The sequence below is a fragment of the Bombus fervidus genome, chromosome 17 (genome assembly GCF_041682495.2).
Source record: "Bombus fervidus isolate BK054 chromosome 17, iyBomFerv1, whole genome shotgun sequence".
In the NCBI taxonomy this organism is placed as follows: Eukaryota; Metazoa; Arthropoda; class Insecta; order Hymenoptera; family Apidae; genus Bombus; species Bombus fervidus.
In genome coordinates, this window is record NC_091533.1 from 7,373,358 (window position 1) to 7,393,465 (window position 20,108).

Genomic DNA, 20,108 nt, shown 5'->3' on the forward strand with positions numbered 1-20,108 from the left:
AATCAATATTTGCTTTTTTCATCTTTTTCGAGCTAAACTCTCGTTGTACGATTTTTATATTCGTATTCTTATTTTGCGTGCCAGCGGTGAAAGATCGTTTTAGTTGCATTTTTTTTTTTTTTTCTTTTTAAGGGGAAATATGGCGGTGACGTGAATGAAGAGCAATTATTCTTGCTTCCTTTTTTTTTTTTTTTATATGACGGAGAAGTAGTTTTCTTTGCAATTTAGATTTCCACACTCGAAGCTAGAATTATTGTTAAAAGAACCGCAACGAACTACTTTCATTAACTTTTATTCAATACACAGACCTCAAAATTACTCGCGTCTTAGATGAAATGGCTAATATCTTGAGCAATCAAATGCAAATCCAGGTTAGTGACGAGTGATGAAGTGATCGAGGATAGAGATGGCACGAAGGGTCTTTGTGCGTGGATGCGCTTACATGTGGGTGCACGCAGGAGGCGTATAAATGCGCGGGCCGCGTCGCTACAGGCGTCCTGTCTCCACCATGACTGATGACCGGCATTACGATTTGTCAATAACAATTGTCCCGGGTATAGCTGCCTCGCGCAAACTGCAACTGATGGCTAACATCGATTGTTCACGTCGACGTAACTGTCCAGCACCGGACTGACCCATAACGCATCCGCACCAAAAATCTGCCGCCGACAGACTGACGCGAATTCGACGAAACCCCCGTAACGTTGTTCTCGCTAATATGCGGTATCTGCGCGTTGATTAGTAGCCGCAACGACACGTCGATCGTTTCCAACGATTGTCGATCCCCGCTTTCCATACACCCGTTGTATCTATGATCGCGTCAATGATTGCACGTTGTTGTGTTTTTCTATCTCGTTTCTATCCTTTTCGACGCAAGCCTTTTCCCATTTCTCGTGTAAAGTGCAATAACGAAGGGATTTTTCAGGATTGGAACGATTTGAACTGTGATTATGCAATTTGAGAATTTATCCGGTAGCTGGTTAAGTTGGCGGGGTGCTATGTTTGTATTTTTTCAGGTTTTAACTGACGATATCGTTATTAAATTATAGTTTGAATTCTGATTAGCCAATTTTGGAAATCTATGTGACAGCTTGTTGCATGGATTTGGTACGTATAAGGTTGGTGTAGAAAATCCTTTAGAAATATTTATATTTCAAGAGAGCTGCAGTAGGAGAAACATTCAGGTTAGTGTACATCGTTAAATCTTGAAGGAATGAAATCGTACGTAAGTGATGCGATGAATAAAATGTGAGTTAGGATATACTAGATTGAAGAGAAACTAGATCACTTCGAACTATATTGCATACATGATACGTCGATACACTGACTATTTAAATTGTAGGTTTGTAGTATGCAATAGACAGTATCTAGAGCAGAGGGATGCATTTAACAAGAGGGAAACTTTATTTCTTCCTAAAATGTAATTTAAATACCTTCGTTTCTATTCGAAGACTGTAACCGAAGGTATTAAAAGTTCTTACTTGCTATTCGAAGCTTTATTCTATTATTTACGATCAATATTACAAAGGTGTTAAATCGACGAAAAGAATCATCCACATTAATCACAATTAATTAGGACATTTACACGTTATATATCGAAAAAGAATAACTTAAAAAATTAATATCGAAACATCATTCGTTTCCATCTTCCACCACAAATAACTACATCCGAAAACCAGCCAACCAATTCTAACTTCACATTCATTCCTAAACCCCAACTTTCTCCTTTCGTAGAACAAAGACGCTCCAACACCAAAGAAAGATCGCATCGTTCACCAGCATTCTAAACGAAGTGCTATCCTACCAGCTATCCTCTATATCTCTCAGCCGCACTGATTCTGCATTTTAATCACAGGGAATCTAGAACGAAGCCTCGATTTCAGCTTATCAGATACAGACAGTCGTATGTATAAAACAGGCGCGGACTCGCGGTTCGTTTTCAAGATGGAAATCACGTCCGGCTGTCGGCCGGAAAAGCGACCGGGTGACACGAACGAACGGACATTTAGAATCGACTCTGCACGAGATCAGACTAACCCTTGCTAAGATGACTTCGCTTTCGAAGTGAGGTTCGACGTGGCTTTTGGGGTCGGGATATCGCATTATTCCCGGCTGAATGGGGTAAATCAGGATCTCGTAGAGTTTCGACGTGGAATCGGCGGTGCTCTCGGATCGCTGATGCTGAGAGGATGAGGATTGGTTGCCAGCGGCTGCCTTGGGAATTCAATTATAGCAACGGAACAATGGCAACCGCGCCGGTAATGAAGGGACCGTCGCCGAGAGGTCATCGGATTACATGGTATTTACAATACATAAGTCAGATGGTTGTCAAGGATGCTTGGATCGACCTATCTCTCTTACTTTGGTTTTATTCTATCACCGCTAAAAGTTGCTTTAAAGGCGCAAAGGATCGTTCATTCGTTTAAACACGATTAGAATAAAATAAAATAGGAATTTGGGATATTTGAAAGGATTAAAGTAAACGAAGGTACATAAACCACTAAGTAAGAAATTCGAACAACAGAGGATATTGGGTTTCAATGTGCCACGGAGTTTGGCCTTTCAAGAAGAAATTAATTTCTAGATATTTAAATTTAGTTGAGACACACGTCCGTGTTTTTGAATGTGGATAAAATTAAATTACCTTTAAGCTACTTGATAGATATCAAATATTTATCCCTAGCTTATAAACACTATTCTCTAAATGAATAATAGAATATATTTTGTTGCACAACCTATATCGCATAAATATTATGATACGATAAAACATCGTGACGTGCTTACTGTTTATGATGATATAATATTCTGCAACACTTATAGTGTTATATATAATATTTGTAATAGAATTTCATACGACTTATTGAACAAAGGAGGAAGTAAAGGCACAATTAAGTTACTTAGAAGACTAATAGATCAACCCCATATACGAACAATTGTTTGATAACGAATCACTCGATGTCATTTTGAGGACATAGAATATATAAAAAAATAACTAAAATCACCAATCTTTTTTCCATACATAATGATTATACAGATATATTTAATGTGATATTAAGTTATTGATTTGTAGTTTTCAACGATAGTCGTACGAGATAATAAATGCGTACATTTCAAATGTAATGGAAACCAATAAAAATATTATAATAAAGAACAAATAACTTTCAATATATCATCAAAACACATTGGTTGAATTTCGTCGTTGCCGAAAATAACGAAAAAGCGGAGAGGAAAGTTAACCTTTAGCTTCGATGGTCGGCGTGAACTTTGCGATCGAGATTTGTGGCGAAAGTGGTCATCCGAGTAAACATCGGTTTCACAGAGGCTGGCCGGGGGGAAAAAATTTACAAAGAAACAACCCCTTTGGCACGGTCGAGGACGAGTTTCGTAATTACGTTATAGGGGAGGGGGTGAAGCACCGAGGGAAATTCTGGCTCTCTCGCTCGGTCGGCCATGCGTTTAGGAACAGCAATGGATTCCGTCAATAACCTCTTTAAAAGAGACTAAATTCATTATTTGCCTTCTATTCGGTACGCTGGCGTGCAGCCGGTTTTTCTGAATTTCCTTTTTATACCCTCCTAGAGGAAGTTTCGATCGCGGGGTTACTTTCGAAGGGTCGTGATAGCACGTGGCTCAATTCAATATTCCAAATCGGGATGTATTATTGATCATGCAATATCGACACTAGAATCTTCTCTCTCTTCTTTTCTATCGAATGAAATGTCAATTCTTTGAAAGACTATAATAACACGTACTGTTATATACCGTTACAATGAGATTTTATAGAGACTCTGTGTTATTAACAGATAAAACTAACACTAGAAATTAACTATGAAAAATGATAATGCGTATCTAAATATGTTATGCATACTGAATTAGAATTAAACAATATGACGAATATAATTAGATAATACGTTATCACGTTTTTATCTAAATAAAAGTCATATCTATCGTCTATTTATAGCATCTTATTATTATTGGTCTCGTAATACGAATTATCACAAACATTTCATGTTTTTTATAGTCGTGAAAACGATGAAGCGAAATGAATTAAGAATCGTACGTTGATTTCATTCTCTGTACATGTCCCAATACTTATAAACAGAAGTGTATGTATGCAAGTTAGGAAAGGACACGTACGCAAGATAACGTCTCGACCATCAAATATGAGAACAATTAAGGGAAGAGAAGAGGGTCAGGAGGAAACATCTTGACGGGCTAACCGCACGTGTCTTTTCAACCCTCGGAACGAAGTGACCCCGATGTTCGAGCGTGGCAGAGCAGTACGTGATGCTTTTACAATTAAAAACTCGTTCGGTTTACATAGAAGCTTTCGAGTGACTTTTTACTCGTGCACATAGCGGTCGAGGGACGCGATGGGTCTTTTACATAATGGCTTTTCGAGCGAAATTAAATTCTTCAGCAACCATAAAGAGACCATTCGAATGATCATCGCGCGAATAACGCTAGAAATATTCTTCTGCGACTGTATATTAGTAACAGCAATGAATATTAAACGCTTCGCGTGATAATGTAAAGCATTGTTTGTAGAATTTTTTCAAACTTTTTCAAGCAGAAGAAAGTCTTCCTATTTAGATTCGTGCGATGGAAACTTTCTTGTACTATGTTTTCTATAAATTACGAATCTCTGGATATACCAAATAACTTCGCTTTTATAGTAAAAGTGAAAGAAAGCACACACAGCGTGTATAGTTCAAATAAATATAAATATGCGACTTGGTATTTCTATTAACGTAACTTGCCGGTGTATATCTATAAATATATATAACGTACATATTCATGGAGAAAGCTGTACGATAAAACAAAAGCCTCGGTCTTTCCAACAAACGTCGATTAAGAGAAACGCAGACGTCGGACTGGAGGAAGTCGAAGAAGAAATAATTTCTTTGAGCTGATAGCGAATTGTATCTGCGGCCAGAAGGAATCGGACACGTCTGCGTCGAGTCGTTTCCCCTCGTTAAGGGATTCCGTAGGTGGAGGAGGGTAGGTCGGAGCTGGCGTGCGGATTGCGGAAGCAGTCGCGAGCGTTTTCGCGCTTCGCAGCCGCAGAGCAGTTCGGAGTTGCCATTCGGAGCACGTAGATTGCTAACCTAACTTGTTTAGCGGTTTTAGCGGTATTTGATTAGTTGAGTGAATTTCCGAACTGTTTCAGACCGCTCGTGTTGGCTTCGAGCGAAGCTCGAGATCGGACGGCGACAAACCTTCGGCGAATTTTCCGCGCGCACACATACATATACACCGTCTATAGTTTCCGTACATTTGTGTACGTGTCTATATACATATGTACCAACGTCGCGTTCCGCAAGATTGAATGGAAATTGTATACTGGTTGAATTGCGATTCTGGAATTGAGATCGGACACAGCTTACCTTGAGAGTAGTTCATGTCCTTCTTTCATGTACCTCGATGGTTACTCCTGGCCGGAGTCGCGATCGCACAGATACACGCTAACACCTGCAACAATTCCATTTTCCTGTTAATTATCGTGCATTTTTGAGGATTAAACGATTATAGCTACTTTGATATTTTAAAATTCGTTATTCGGCGATCTCGATTAAACATAATTGTTTGATTGTACGAAAAGCTTCTGTGCTTTTAGATTTAGATTCTGTGTATGTGTGTGTGTTTTTTTTTTCAAATAAAAAAAAGTTCTTTCTCAATTTCACTTCAATTTTTATTAATTCAGCGAATCTTGATTTTTAAAATCTTGTACTTTTTTTGTCTTTGCGTATTCTAAATGAAAGTCAGGCTCGTTGATGCACATTCGTAGGTGTAATAATTTTGACCCTACATTCTCACGAATAACCAAACAAGCTAAGGTCATTGAAAAACCAGTAACCAATAAAAACCAGTAAGCATTTTATCGTCATAGTACACGAACACCTGCAGGAGCGTGAAACAAATAAAGTGGGCTAATACGTCGCGATTCGTTTCATAAGTTGCTAATTAGCTTGCCAGATGGACACATCGTTTGCGGTGATATTGGCTTAGTTAGCCAATAAGTCCTTCTCGTATATTGCCACCACTAAGGGGGTTTAACGGGTCTGCGTAACCACCCTCGTGGGTACTTCGATTTTCCAATCGGCATTGACGGCCAAAGGAGAGCAAGATGGACGAAGGGAAGACGAGTAGGGAACGTAACTCGAGTAACAGCTGATCGATAACGCTGTAAAGTATTAAAGATACTGTTAAAGCTAAATAAAGCTAAACTGTGTTATCGATATATATCGTTATCCGTCGATAAGACGATATTAAGTTGAGTTATTGCCAAAAACTAAATAAAGTATTTACATTATCTATTATCAGATTGGTGCGTATCAAATGTCGTCTGATACGAGTAAATACAATGAAACATCAATAGCGCGTTTCTTTAATACTGGAATTACCGATAGTTAACACGAAGCTATTTCTATCAAAACCAGCCAAAATAATTGGTCTAAAAAATACGTAATAATAGAATATTTGTATATTTATTGACTTATTACTTTCTTACAGAAGGAATTCCATGTTGTGTAGTACATTTTTGGTATTATTAATCCATCTGGGACCATGATCTCTAAACGAGGATTGGTTGACTGGTCTGGTATTTTTTAGTGTTAGCATCTAGCCATCTAGCGATCGATCGGGAATTTTCCTGATAACTGATATCGTCATATCGAATGATACGCGGTAAAAATTGTAAAAACTTGTGAGAAGTTGTACAAAACGAGGAAACTGTTTAATTGGGGTTCGATAAACAGATTGTAGGATCCTTTTACACTTTGACAAGTACCAATCATTTTGAGTGATATTGGTATAAGTAGCCTTGATACAAAATTATTTCGAGTTTGAATACATAAAAGACAAAATAAAATTCATTATATTACTCTTTTAGTTATCGTTACGAAAGTCATTACATCATTGCGGAAAAAAATATAACACGAAGTAAAAACTTTTAAATAAAATTGTGAAACCAATCGATTTGACTGGTGTGGTAGTTCTAATGTTAAAATATATTGAATACTTTTAAAGCACATTAAATATATATATTTAATTTATTTATTTTATGGTATACTTAATCAGTAATTACATTCATTTAATGGAATGTTTGATTGATAAGCATTCGTACGACGTCCATCTTCATCAGAATTGTTCGCCAAAGGAAAGTAACTATTGGAGGAGAATTAGGAGAAAGTGGACGAAGTTATCTTAGCAAATACCACTTAAGAGAATACAATCGGAGCGGGCGGTAACCGAAGAATGCATTTGTGTCGCGGCGGTAAACGTTGGACGAAATAATCGGATAACGTCTGCCCTTCCAAGGCAGCAGGGTATAATGGGAAACTTCGGCAAGCGGAAAAATGAAGATAGGGAAGAACACTTACGGATGCGATACGATACGCGCCAGATAAATTGATACGAAATGGATTAAGTATACAAAGAATGTCTTGGATGAAATCATGACACTGACAAAATACAGGCAAGAAAATTGTTCAGATAAGTACGTGTTTTAAGAAAGATTTAGATTCGAGATTTAGCAAATATATCAGTTTTTAACAAGAATTTCACCATTCACAAGAAATGAAATGTATGTAAGTAATCAATGACCAATTGTAACTTATGAGTGTACAGCGGCACATGAGTGAGAGGACAATTTAAATCATGTTGTTGTTTTGCCTCGGAGTATCAAGATCGTTAGGATACACGTAATGTAATAATAAATAAACTCCGGGCAAAATAATGTCGCCGCTACGGGCAACCGTCGAACAAAAAAAATGAATTTTCCGACTCTCCCCCGATCAGTATAAATAAACGGACGCAACGAAAAGAGTTTAGTTATCAAACAGTTATCTATCGAGTATTTATCAGCGATTTTACTTTGCAACTTATACATTGTACAAGCGTCTTAGCGAATATTGTCTGTATACTAATTTATTTATTTAATTTAATTATGTTCGACGGTTTCAATAACGAGCAATCTCACGATCAAACATCCTCTACACAAGTCCTCTACAAGTGCAATTAATTCAACGTCAAGATCAGAAATAAATAACAATCAATATAACTCGTTATTGTTTAAAATTTTTAAATATATATGTTTGTAATCACACGGATATATATAATCACCAATGTCAATGGGTTAATAATTGTTGAAGTGGTCACCACTTCTAAGAAAACTCTACGTCTGATCTTTTAGTTTTCTCAAGTACTGAAGCCATCGACAGCCATAGACAAAAGATTGGGACGAAGGCAAACCATAAACAGTGCACAGGCAACGCTGGCTTCAGGGTTTTCAGTCATAGGGTAACACTGCTAGCGTTGCGGATCTGGATCAGCTCAATTATATTCCGATTTGTATTTACACTTTAATATTTAGAATATATTTTCTACCTTACAATTTATCCACGCGTTCCTTTGTTCACATACATCTAACAACCTCAACAATAATACATTAACAAAATGAAATTACTTGAACTACTCTCGATTATCATTTTAGAAACTCGAATACAATTGATCCTCGTGAAAACTTCACCAATTTGACTTTTGCAGTTCCATAGGTCACCAAGGATCTCGTTCAACCGGTTCACGACCGATCCAACCTTTACCTAAAGCTAGGTAGTTCGACATCGAAGAGCGGGCTACGTTATACAATAAATTTTCTTACGCCCTGAGGCACGAATCGATCAATTTTCATGCAGCATGGGGGAGAAGGCCGCCGGTTCTCGAGCTGGCTTGGGTATTCAAAATGAATTCACGAAAGAGCCAGTAGGATTCTTTAGTCAGGAGGCTGTTCGCGGCAATATGGACGAATAAGGTCCGGCCATTTGCAGGATAAAAGGTTGGAGAAGGTCGGTACGTCAGGTATGTAGGCTGCGCGTTGGCCAGCTCTTGGAATCGCGAAAGCCAGGATGGCCACGACGGGATCGAGGGAAAAATTGAATTATCATAAAGAAATTGCGTCCGAATATTCCGTCCGGTTTCTATTGAATGCCAACGAGTAGATGAGAAGGCATCGATAGGTTTTCCAATATCGCCCGCGGCAGAGACTTGCATCGGGAATTTTAAGAATCAAGACTATCTTAGATCCAGGCAGAGGCGCGTGTGTGTAGGTTCGTACGTGCGTAAGCGTTCTAAAGAAAATTGAAGAGAGAAAAGAAGAATCGACCGGGAATCTCGCTTTTTGAACCCTTTCGACGATGCGAGTTGCTCCTTGAATCGTTCCTTTATGGACGGCAACAAGGGTGAAAAAAAGCTGAAAGCTGAAAAGGCAACCTGTGATCCAATTGTCGAGTGTCCTCGTTAGATTATCGTTTTCCTTTTCCCACGTGTCCCGATTGACCACCTATCTCCGCGAGTGGTCCTCCTCCTCTTCGTCCATTCGCCACGTGTAGTTCAACGGTTACTGTAATCGCGTTTACTATGCGAGTTGGTTGGAACTCTTGGATTTTAATCTTTAAATATTGTTATAATTTTAATTCTTCCCCAGAAATATACATATTTCATAATTGTAGCCTTTTTTTAGAATTGGTTCATCGTGTTAAGTTACGTTTACTTCAACTTTTGACTTCGTCAAATATATATATATATATACAGATACATGTATTTTATGATCTTAAACATACTTTAATAAAACTGGTTCACGATGTTAAGTATTCTTCCGTGAAATAATGGTAAAAATTTTAATCCTCTTTTCCTAATACCCTCCGAGTCTCGAATTTACATTTTATAATACTTTGCAGTTTACGCGTATAACAGTTCGAGGTATTAATAGTATTATAGTTTTATAATGAAATTAATATTCTTGCCAAAAGGCAATCCTTACACAGGAAAAAGTGAATTTAATACTTGCACGGTGTAATCTTACTAACAAAATAATATAGATGGATTTCATACGATTTAACCTAATTCATTCTAAGCGTCCCATCATCTTTTTACAGCCAGTATAATCCCTTATATACGGTGGTTAGAAGTGACGTTTGCACGTACCTTTATTCTCCGATGAATCGTTTTCTAATCATGTTCTACGTTAAATATACGCTATAATAAATACGACGGTATGAAAATACTTTTTGCAGACATTTTACTTTTACTTGGAACCTGTAACCAACGATAGTCGAGACAATGCCATATTAGTCGTCGATTGACAACGAAACACGAGGAAAATTCGAACAATTTTCGCGAGTACTGGCTGGTAAAATGGTTGGAATCGTGGAACATTATCTCGCGGTTCGCAAACATTTCTTCTCGCTTTCCACGGATGCTCGACATTGTCAATATCCCCGGCAAAATCCTCAGGATAATTTGCTCGGCAACTCCGCAAATAAGGGCAGACAATGCGGCCCGCGCGATGGAGCTCAGCGGTGCTCAACTTTAATGTCCGACGGTGTCGGTCGTTAGGTCAATGCACCGACATCGGCCAAGTATTAACCTGAAATGAGCGTATAATGGCCATGTCGGGGATTTGATGCCAGTATCCAGGATCGGATCGTATGGCGCTTACCAACATGCATGCTCCAAGGTATTGAGTTTACATTATATACCCTCGCAGCGTCGTTAAAATTAAGCGATATATCGATATGCGCATCCGAATGGCGTATAGGTGTCGCTGAATTGCCCAGAAAATTTACAGACGAATATTAGGCGGTCTAACGCGTTCTCTATAGAATCTAGCGATATCCGTGAGTTTAAGGATGTCTCGAGAGCAAAGTTCCTATTATGGAGTTTTTCCACATAAAACTATCGTCTGGATAATGTTACTGAACCTTCAGGCTATGTGATAGGTTCCACAATATTTGTTTAGAACAGCATGTACATTATTTTGTCCTATCCTTTCTTTATTCGCAAGAATCTTTGCATAAATCTTGACGTAAAAATATTTAAAAAATAGAATAATTTTGTGAGGTATTTGATAAAAAATAAAAAAATTGTTGGGGAGCATCTAGAGATATAGAAATCAAAATATATAGAATATAGAGTATAGAAATTCGGAAGAAAATCTAGAAATGTACAAATCTATACATAATCGTAACGTGTCAATCAGATTCAGAACCGCCACGATCGAACACTTAGCGCCGAACCCGTATCCTGAAAGAACTAATTAACTTTCCAATTACATCGCGCCATTTCATCGGAAGCCCCCGAAAACTTTCGTCGAACTCCCGGCACGAAACTTTTTCGAAAATTACACGGCCATCGCCGATCGTTCGTCAAAGGGACGTACGTTTCCTTTCACGGGCCGCGTGTCTTCCGTAGAAACGCAAAGAGTGTCGAAAGTTTTGCAGGAACTTTTCGTCCAAGTCCGAAAACGCGTCGTATCCTACGGCAAAAAGAGGAAAACGCGCGAAAAGACGAGAGCACAGGCGGAGACTTTCTCATGAGCGAAAGAAACGGGGGAGAGGGTTTAAAGGTTCGAGCCTCCCTATCCGAAACTCTTCAACCCTAACTACGGATGCCTCGTAAAATTTGATGTCGTGACGCGATCGTATTTTTGACAGTCCTCTGCTTGTAATTTATAATTTCATTTTGGCAATTCCTTTTCTGTTTCGTCCTCTGTCGTTTTATTAGCCATTGGCGTCCATAGTCATGTGCAGTTGTGAGTCATTGTCAGCGCGATCACGTTATTAGACAAAGCTAGTTTCACACTGAGATACAGTACGTTTCATTTATCCGAGCTCAACGAATAATTGTTAATAACTTATATAACAATTTATATTCTTTGTTGCAAAATTTGTTGTTTGTGAAACACTTGTGCTCCCATTCCATTTTTACGGTTCCTTCTATTGATTTATTTTAACGACGACGTATCTTAATTGTTTCATTAGAATAGAAGCATGAAGTTTATTATCGTGACATTATTATTATCGTTTACTATCGTGATATTGCTATAGCGGCAATTATAATTCCTTTTCCTTTTTCTGTTCTTAATAATGTATTGTTTCAAATTATGATTTTGTAGATGGAAGAATACACGTTGCTCCTGTTGAAATTTCTTTAACAACGACGACGTAATATTAAACAAGTCTCGATCGCGGCGTAAATTTCTCATCAAAAGAATTCAAAATAGACGTAGGCTTTAAAGGCGAATTCGTCGAACTAGATGAGAATATTATAACATTTTTGTACAAGAAGTTCATCTTATCATACCAATTTTTTATCTTAATATGATATTCTTGCAAAATTGTAACGATTCCAAATTTTCAGTCGTTTTTCTAAAATCGTGATTTTTTTAGTTACGTCAATATTGCAGCAATATCGTAATGTGGAATTAACTTGAGTAACCACGAGATTGTACGAAGAGTGAACGTCATAAATACGCAATAGTGTGCGTGCGACTGTGGAAACCCTTTGCGAGCACCGCGAATATGTATACGCATTGCGTGCGATTCGCCAGGGTGTACCATAGTTACATTTTATGTCGAGCGTGTCGCGATGAGTCAGAGAATGGCGTTGAAGGAGATTCATAGCCGATCTCGTGGCTGGAATGGGGAATTAATTAATCTGTTGAGAGTTGTTTCTTGATTAGGAGATTGATTGCGGAGAAAAAGGGCGTGATGGATAGGGTTTGTGTATTTTAACACAAGATTTACCTCTTCGTCTGTCTCTATATAATACGCGGTGTGTCCCAAACCAGTCGAGTTCTGTCTCTTTTATATCTAAACTTCATCCATTTCTTCAAATTATTCATCTTCCATTCGAATACTTTCTTTTAAAAAAGAAATTACATATCGTATTTAGATCAGTAGCCTTAATAATTAAGAAAGGAACGAATTGTCCTGTAATTACTAAAAAATTCAGTTAGTTAACTCTAACTTCAATTTAATTAATCACATTTGAAAAGAAGGACACGATACATCTTTCCATTTATCAGATTAATGTTCCGCTAAACGGAAACGTTCAATTAATCAATGTTCTGGAAATGATATCTCCATTACATTATAATCATAGAAATAGGAGTTATCTAGCATTCAGAAAGGTACGTCTCGCGTATATTCCAATATATATTTCGTTTAGCGAGATAAGCGTTCTTCCGCGCATTCGGAAGAAAAAGGATCTCTAATCTGGAATATGAAACGAGAATTTCATTTCCCTCGGCCGACGAAGGAGCTGACGTAAGCGGTGGGTTCTTGACGACAGAAATTAAAAGCGCCCCGTTGATCCCATTAATCTTGAGATGATAAAACGATTAGCGATCCTAATGGAAAGAGATATTGAGGAAACGGAGAGAGCCCCGGCCGTTCGAGAGTCGAACGGATGAAAAATTCTCAAGAAGCGGCTCCGAGGATCCGTGGAATACCAGCGAAATAATAGTATTCCATCGTAAATTAAAATGGCCTTACGAACAGTGGGATAGAGAAAGAGAAAGAGGAAAAAAAAAAAAAAGAAATCGGATATCCAATTCTCGTAATCTCGAAATATATGCGACATTGTTTAATTGTAAAAATTATTCATTCAAATGTAATTTTATATATGTTTTATGCTATTATATAAATTTATATCTATTTTGTGCTATTTTGTATTATATGAAGTAATTTTTGTGGTTTTGTTATGTATCATATAATGTATTGTATAATATGTCCATTCGAGTGTAATAAATATTTAACAGAATAAGGGTTCAATTTTAAAACGAAGATATACTTTATTTATAAATAATTCGATCGTATGGAATACAAGGTGAAGTGTATTAATAATATAAATACAATAATAATTAAATTGAATTATTTGATATATACGTAGATCATACATAGAAAATCACATAATTAAATTGTAGATATTGCAGAAATTTTATATAGGAATATAATTATATACAGAAATTTATACAATTCTGCGTTAGAAACACGAAATGAATTGTAGAAACTATCCAGAAACATATCTTGTTGAAAATCAAATCTCTTATCCCAATGGTTTACACTTCTATGCACTACAATAGCAAAATGGCTTTGTCTGAATCTATTTCCATACTAAATATAATTCTACTTATACAATCTTCAGAAATTCGGATTGCAGCAAGGTTTCAACAGCATCACTTCTATTACATACCAACAATACATCCGATTGTAATTTCAAATGAGTTTATTTAGCTATTAACGAATCGGACTTGTCACGAAGATTTCCGTTTAATTTTCGAACTCGATGCTTATAGTTTCTTCGATTCTTTGCTTCGTACGTGAGAATTCAATACAAATTCATATTTTAATGAATGCAATTAAAAGCTATTTTATCAAGCGAATATTATCTCAAGTAGGTGCTATGCTTTAGACACTATATATATATATATATTTTTGTATATTATATGCATTCCATGTATGTTTCATCTTCAAATTTTCCATAAACTCAGAAAAATCCATAATCCATTCACAACATAACCTTCCATAGAGAATATGAATAAATTATCAATTTCAAGCATTCGATAATCAGTGCACCGTATCCTCATTACCAGCATGAATCGTATGCATGAGTTTTTATGGAAGCATTCATGGCCTGATACATATTAAACTATTTAAATCAGCTGACTTTCGATAACGTGCATTCATTCTTCACAATTTCCGCTCTATAATAATTCAATTCGAACACGTATCTACTTACTCGCATTTGCTTCTGAATAAGAAAGAATTATTCCGGCAGATTACATTTGTACCGTGGTGATGGACTTAGGGTCGAACTTAACTCAGTCGAGATAGATTTTCGGAAATTATTGGGGCTTGCCGCGGATGCAGTTTTATTATCTCATCGCGTTAGGGCCGTACAGCTGTACCGAAAGGCGCAACTGATTAAGAATGCACCCCAGCCACGCGATATCCATGACCCATGGTTAGGGTTGGTGACATTAATAGCGACTACCGTCCAAGATCCGACCCCTGAAGCGTCTTATATTTAATTCAACGGCGCCACTAATTCACTGCCACGCATATTCAATCATTTCGAGGTATAACGTCTTTATTCTCGCTCACGTCTGCTGCGAGGAATAGTACAATTGTATGGCAGATAGTATAAACTTTAACACCCTTTCCTACAATTTCTGTGGTACTCGACAAAGGGAACATTGTGGTACAGATTAGAATTATAGCATTATGTGGAATTATATATATATAATATAAATATAATATAAAATAAGAATATATAATTCTATACAATATAATATGATTTTAATAAGGTTTCCTTTATTGAAAACCACAGAAATTGTAGGAAAAGATGTTAAATTTTATATATGTGAAGCCTATATATATATATTTTCGTTTTTGAAAATTTCTAGAATCCAATAAAGAAATTTTGTGGCACAAACGAGGTTGGTTAAAAATGTATCTTCAGTTATTTTTAATGCGATTTTTCAGAATTATTTTAAACAGATTTATAAGTGAAGAAATTGTAGCAGCATAATTTTAAAACTTCCCGAATTCTAAAATCGACAATTATTTCTTCCAAATTTGGAATAATGGAATAAAATTGTTGTTGAACAAGTATGTTTAGAGTTAATACAGAGGTCTTGGTGGTGATTTCAAGATCATTGAATTGTAGGGTTTAATGGGAGTTGACAGTGGCAAACTATACGCACCGGTACGAGGTAATAGGATACGGCTGATTATGAATCGCTTATAGCAGTTGCTTGAATACGTCAGATATCAAGGTTGGAGTATAAATTTGTTTCATATTACATACTGCATATATTCTTCTACTGTATACTAACGTGTACTTTGAATAGGGTTAGAATATTTATTATTTCATTATAACTAATAAGTTACTATCACAATTTTCTCATAATTTGTATCAATTTTTACATTTTCATAATCGATAATTAGACTGCGGATATTTATAAAAATTCATATTTTTAGGAACATAACGAAGAAGACAAAACGTAGGCTTTTTCTAAAAATATTTTAACTATTATAAAACTATCCTAATAAAACACAACTTCAATTAGAGTTATATTTTCTGTTCTATTTCTATCCACTCTTATCGATGTTATTTACAAGCAGAAAGTCTCGATATAAGATGGGAAATAAAACGAAGACAAAAAGCTTCAGAAACCTTTCTTCATCGATAAAGCTTCTAAAAGTTACGAAAAAGAAATCGAAATTAAATTTAAGTCGAGGAACAGTCCCATTCGTCGAAATCAATTAGTATCGGAATGTTCGGAAATTTCGTAGCGTTTTTAGCAATCAACATAAGCTTCTGAAATAGACAAGATCGTGAAAAGATGGGAAATTTTTCAAAGAAAAAAAATCACAAAATTATATTATATTATATAATCCAATAAAATGTTGCCTTTGATTGCTTCTTATATTTCGATATGAATTTTCCAAACAGCCAAATATGTACTTATGTACATTCGTCGCAGACAAGCAACGTTAACTATGAATCGTCGTACATGTTCTTAACAAACGAAATGTAGCAAACCGGTGAAATTAATGTCCAGTCATTTGATCAAATTGGAATTATCGTTCAATTAACTATCGGCAGGACACGTATCCGACAGGGGTACATTATTGGATCAATCGATTCGACATTGAAGTCAATAAATGGCGTAGTTTGTAATGCCAACAGCGTGCGATTAATAATTACGATTAATTAGGGAATCGCGTTGCACGATGCCAATGTATAGCGTTTGTAGTAAAAGCAAAATGGACGGTAAATCCTTATTTGACGCACTGTAATATTTGCAGTTCGTTAAGCTAACGTTCAATTATCGTCCTTTCTAATTGATATTATCTATACTGGGAATAATGTGTGCGAATTATCATTTCTCTCTCTGTCCATCAAATTAAAATTTAATGCCACGAAATCAGGATTTTAAGCAGTTTATATATTTTTATAAGAATTGTCTTTAAAGCATTTTTTTCAGAAGAATTAAAAGCTTGATGGTTGAGCTTCTCGCTGATGGCGCAGATTATTGTCGATTGAGATTCCCAATCTAATTGCCGAGATTACTTTCATTAGTTTCTAGGATATTTAATGAAATATTATTTGCAACGTGTAATAATAATAACGTTAATCGGTAATTATCAACGCAATTATGTTCGCAGTGATAGAAAACTTCAATCGAACTTTATAGAGAAATTTTCTGGAAAAAGGACCCATAAAAAGGACCCTTAAGTTTTTAATTTTTTAATATCAATTATGTTTGATAATTATATTGATAATTATTTTTTTAAATTGATAATTATATTAATTATTAAATATATTGATAATTATAATGAATCCTAAGAACTGCGTTCGCCGTTTGTTATTTCCGTATCTAGAAGAAAATTAATTTAAATCATGCTACATATTTGATACATGATAGATCTACAATTCTATCTTTAGGAAGCTGCTCGATTAATATTTCCACAAGTATACTTTGCAAAAAGGAATTTTCAGTTTCCCGATAATTAAGAAATCAATATTGACAATTCGCTTGACCTTTTATTTTCAGTAAAAAGCAAATAACCTCGTGTACGACATTCGATCGGAAATCTACGAGAAAACTGTCGCAAACCATCGACAAATATACCATCATGCATAAGAAGGGTCGCATCACGGATCGTAACGAGGGACTTGTAACAAGGTTAAACCATGAGCTCGCGGCGTGGTAATTTCCATCGTGGATTTAATGGCACTTAAAAGCGCCGTTTGATTAAACGACGAATGAAATCTAATCAATTTCATCGTCGTGTTCATTCATCGCTTCGATGGCCCCCTAATCTCATCCGTCCAATAGACATAAGAAAAGAATTATAGAAGTCATGAGAAGTGGATTCCGAAAATACCAAAGTTTAACGAAGATTGTCAGTAAAATACGGAAAAGATAATGAGCATCTTAAACAAAGGTGAAAAGAATTGCCAGGAAATGCAATATTCAAAAAGGAAACGAAGCCCTGAAAATATTGATATTTAGTAGAAAACACGTTTACAGCGCGTTATTCATTCAAAAGGGATGAAAAGCAAACCAAGAGACGTAGACGATTGAAAAGAAGATAAAACGAATTATGCAAACAACCAATATAGAGGAAGAAGAGGGCTTAAGACAATCCTTTTATCAAGCAATAAAACATTTAGCCAATGAGAAAGAATTTCAAATAAGAACATATTAGAACCTAAAGAAACCATGAAATTGCAAAGAAACAAAAGGCAGAAAGATTTCAATTACATCGGTAGGAACTAGAGATATGAAATTGCAAGCGAGGGAAAAAGACAAATAGTTGACGCGGGCCGGCTGTGCCTCGCTCACGAATCGTCGCTACAATTTTTATTAGTCTACTGCCGTGTCATTAGTATTCTTGACTATGCGGGACAAGATGTGAAACGAGGGAAGGAACAGTCCTGGCTGAACAAAGAAGCGACGAGGGGAAGTCGTTGCATTACGTTCAGCACGGCAACGCGCCACGCCGTTCCAATTTATAAAGCTGCCTACGAAATTAAGAACCTGTAAATCTGCGATCCCGAATTAGTATTCCGCCTGACGAGCAGTCGCGTCTCCGTGCTCCTGGAAATCGGCGTTTCGACGGGACCAAGGTGTGCACCCGGCGCCTGGATAAAGGAAAGTATTCGTATTGCCAACGGTCGACTGAAATATACAGGGTGTCCCATGTTTTAACAGACAAAATTTGTCCTTCTTATGTTCTACTGGAAAAATATTAAAATTATTGTAACTATTCGAAGCGCAGACCTAAAAATACGTCATCCGCTTTTCTTAATCCTCTTTTTTTTTTTTTTTTTATCTAAATCGATCGCGATTTCGTCTTTGCTTTTTATTCATTGCTTTTTTTATTCGTTTATTGCAGTAACGACACAACTTAAAATTTGCAGTTTTCCAGTTGTTAGTTGCGTTAGAAACAGGAGCGTGAGTTTTACTAAAGTTCCAGAAGAGTGTCGGATCTTATGCTAATCGCGAGTAGGTTTAAGGATAAATGTGAATTTATCGATCTCTAACGAGAATATTATAACATCTCAGAGCAAGTTCGACATTTTATTATACAAATTTGATATTTTAATATGGCGTTCGTTAAAAGAACGATTCGCCTCGAAATAAATCCTGGAACACCCCGTATAATGCAAGAAAGGAAAGGTAAATGAGGTGCAGTGAATGACTTGGTGCAACAGAGAGACGGAAGAAAGGGTTGCTTAGCGGAGGAAGGGGTGAAGAATGAGATAGAATTAGAGAGTGCATAAAAGAGACACAATGTGAAAGCAGAAAAGAGACAATGGCAGGGAATGAGTGAATTAGCGAAAAAGGGAGGGTGAAATCTAGCTGAGAAACGTAAAATATAATTCCCTTTTTCAGTATATTTCACTTTACCTTTTCATCGAAAGTTAAACTGGAGTATTTTTGGAAGTTGGAAGGATCAACGACTCAACGCAGAAGGAAAAAGTATCCGCAACGAGAATAATCTTCGCGAAATATATCGACGATCGTTGCGGAGCGCGGTGACAGAGTGCTGTGCTTCGTTGCTGAAAGATCGCGGTATATTTAATATATTATAGCCCTTGGCGGAAGTAGAGTACTGTGGAAAAGGTTTTAGATCACCTTGATGGGACATAAACTCATCTCAGATTAAATGAGTTTTCCGTCCACGGATATTATGTGTTGATTTAGAGGAACAATCGTTTTATGTACGTTCTCGTCAACTGAAACTGTTTCCTAGTAATATTTTCAAGTATTTTCACCAACGATTTTATAGTTTACCGCGTAATTATACTAATTGATGATATTTCTGAAAAACGAAGCTAGGGCTATTAAATATCTGTTAAATAAATTTCTAGTGAAACTTAAAATTGTAATTGTTGTAAATGTAAAAAATTGTTTTTTTTTTTTTCAAAAAGCTCCTCAGTTTTAAATATATATATCGTTTCCCTCGTAGGATTACAATGTGCCATTTTCACACAAATTTATAAATTTCTATTGAAAATGAAATGAAATAATTTATTGGAACTGTAAAATTATTTGAGGGAATTTTTGAAATTATTTTTCTGTAAAGGTAAAACATCATTAAAGAGGGATTTTATTCTTCGCATATCTTACTCGTATGTTTTCATTTCACTCTTTCCGTAACAAAAAAAGGAGCACATAGGAAACCGTGCAAAGTCACGGCCAAACGATTTATGCATAGACGTTACTTTCCATGAAAACTTTCGCAATC

General features: G+C 36.3%; 1 protein-coding gene across 7 annotated transcripts in view; it reads right to left on the reverse strand.

Annotated features, from left to right (window-relative positions):
• Ten-m (teneurin transmembrane protein Ten-m) overlaps window positions 1-20,108 on the reverse strand; it is a 659,822-nt gene that overhangs the window by 451,119 nt on the left and 188,595 nt on the right. For all 7 annotated transcript variants that reach the window (XM_072020543.1, XM_072020541.1, XM_072020544.1 and 4 more), the window contains exon 2: window positions 5,388-5,472. In XM_072020543.1, coding sequence (XP_071876644.1) covers window positions 5,388-5,403 — 16 coding nt within the window. In that variant the 5' untranslated portion in view covers window positions 5,404-5,472. The remainder of the gene's footprint in view (window positions 1-5,387; window positions 5,473-20,108) is intronic.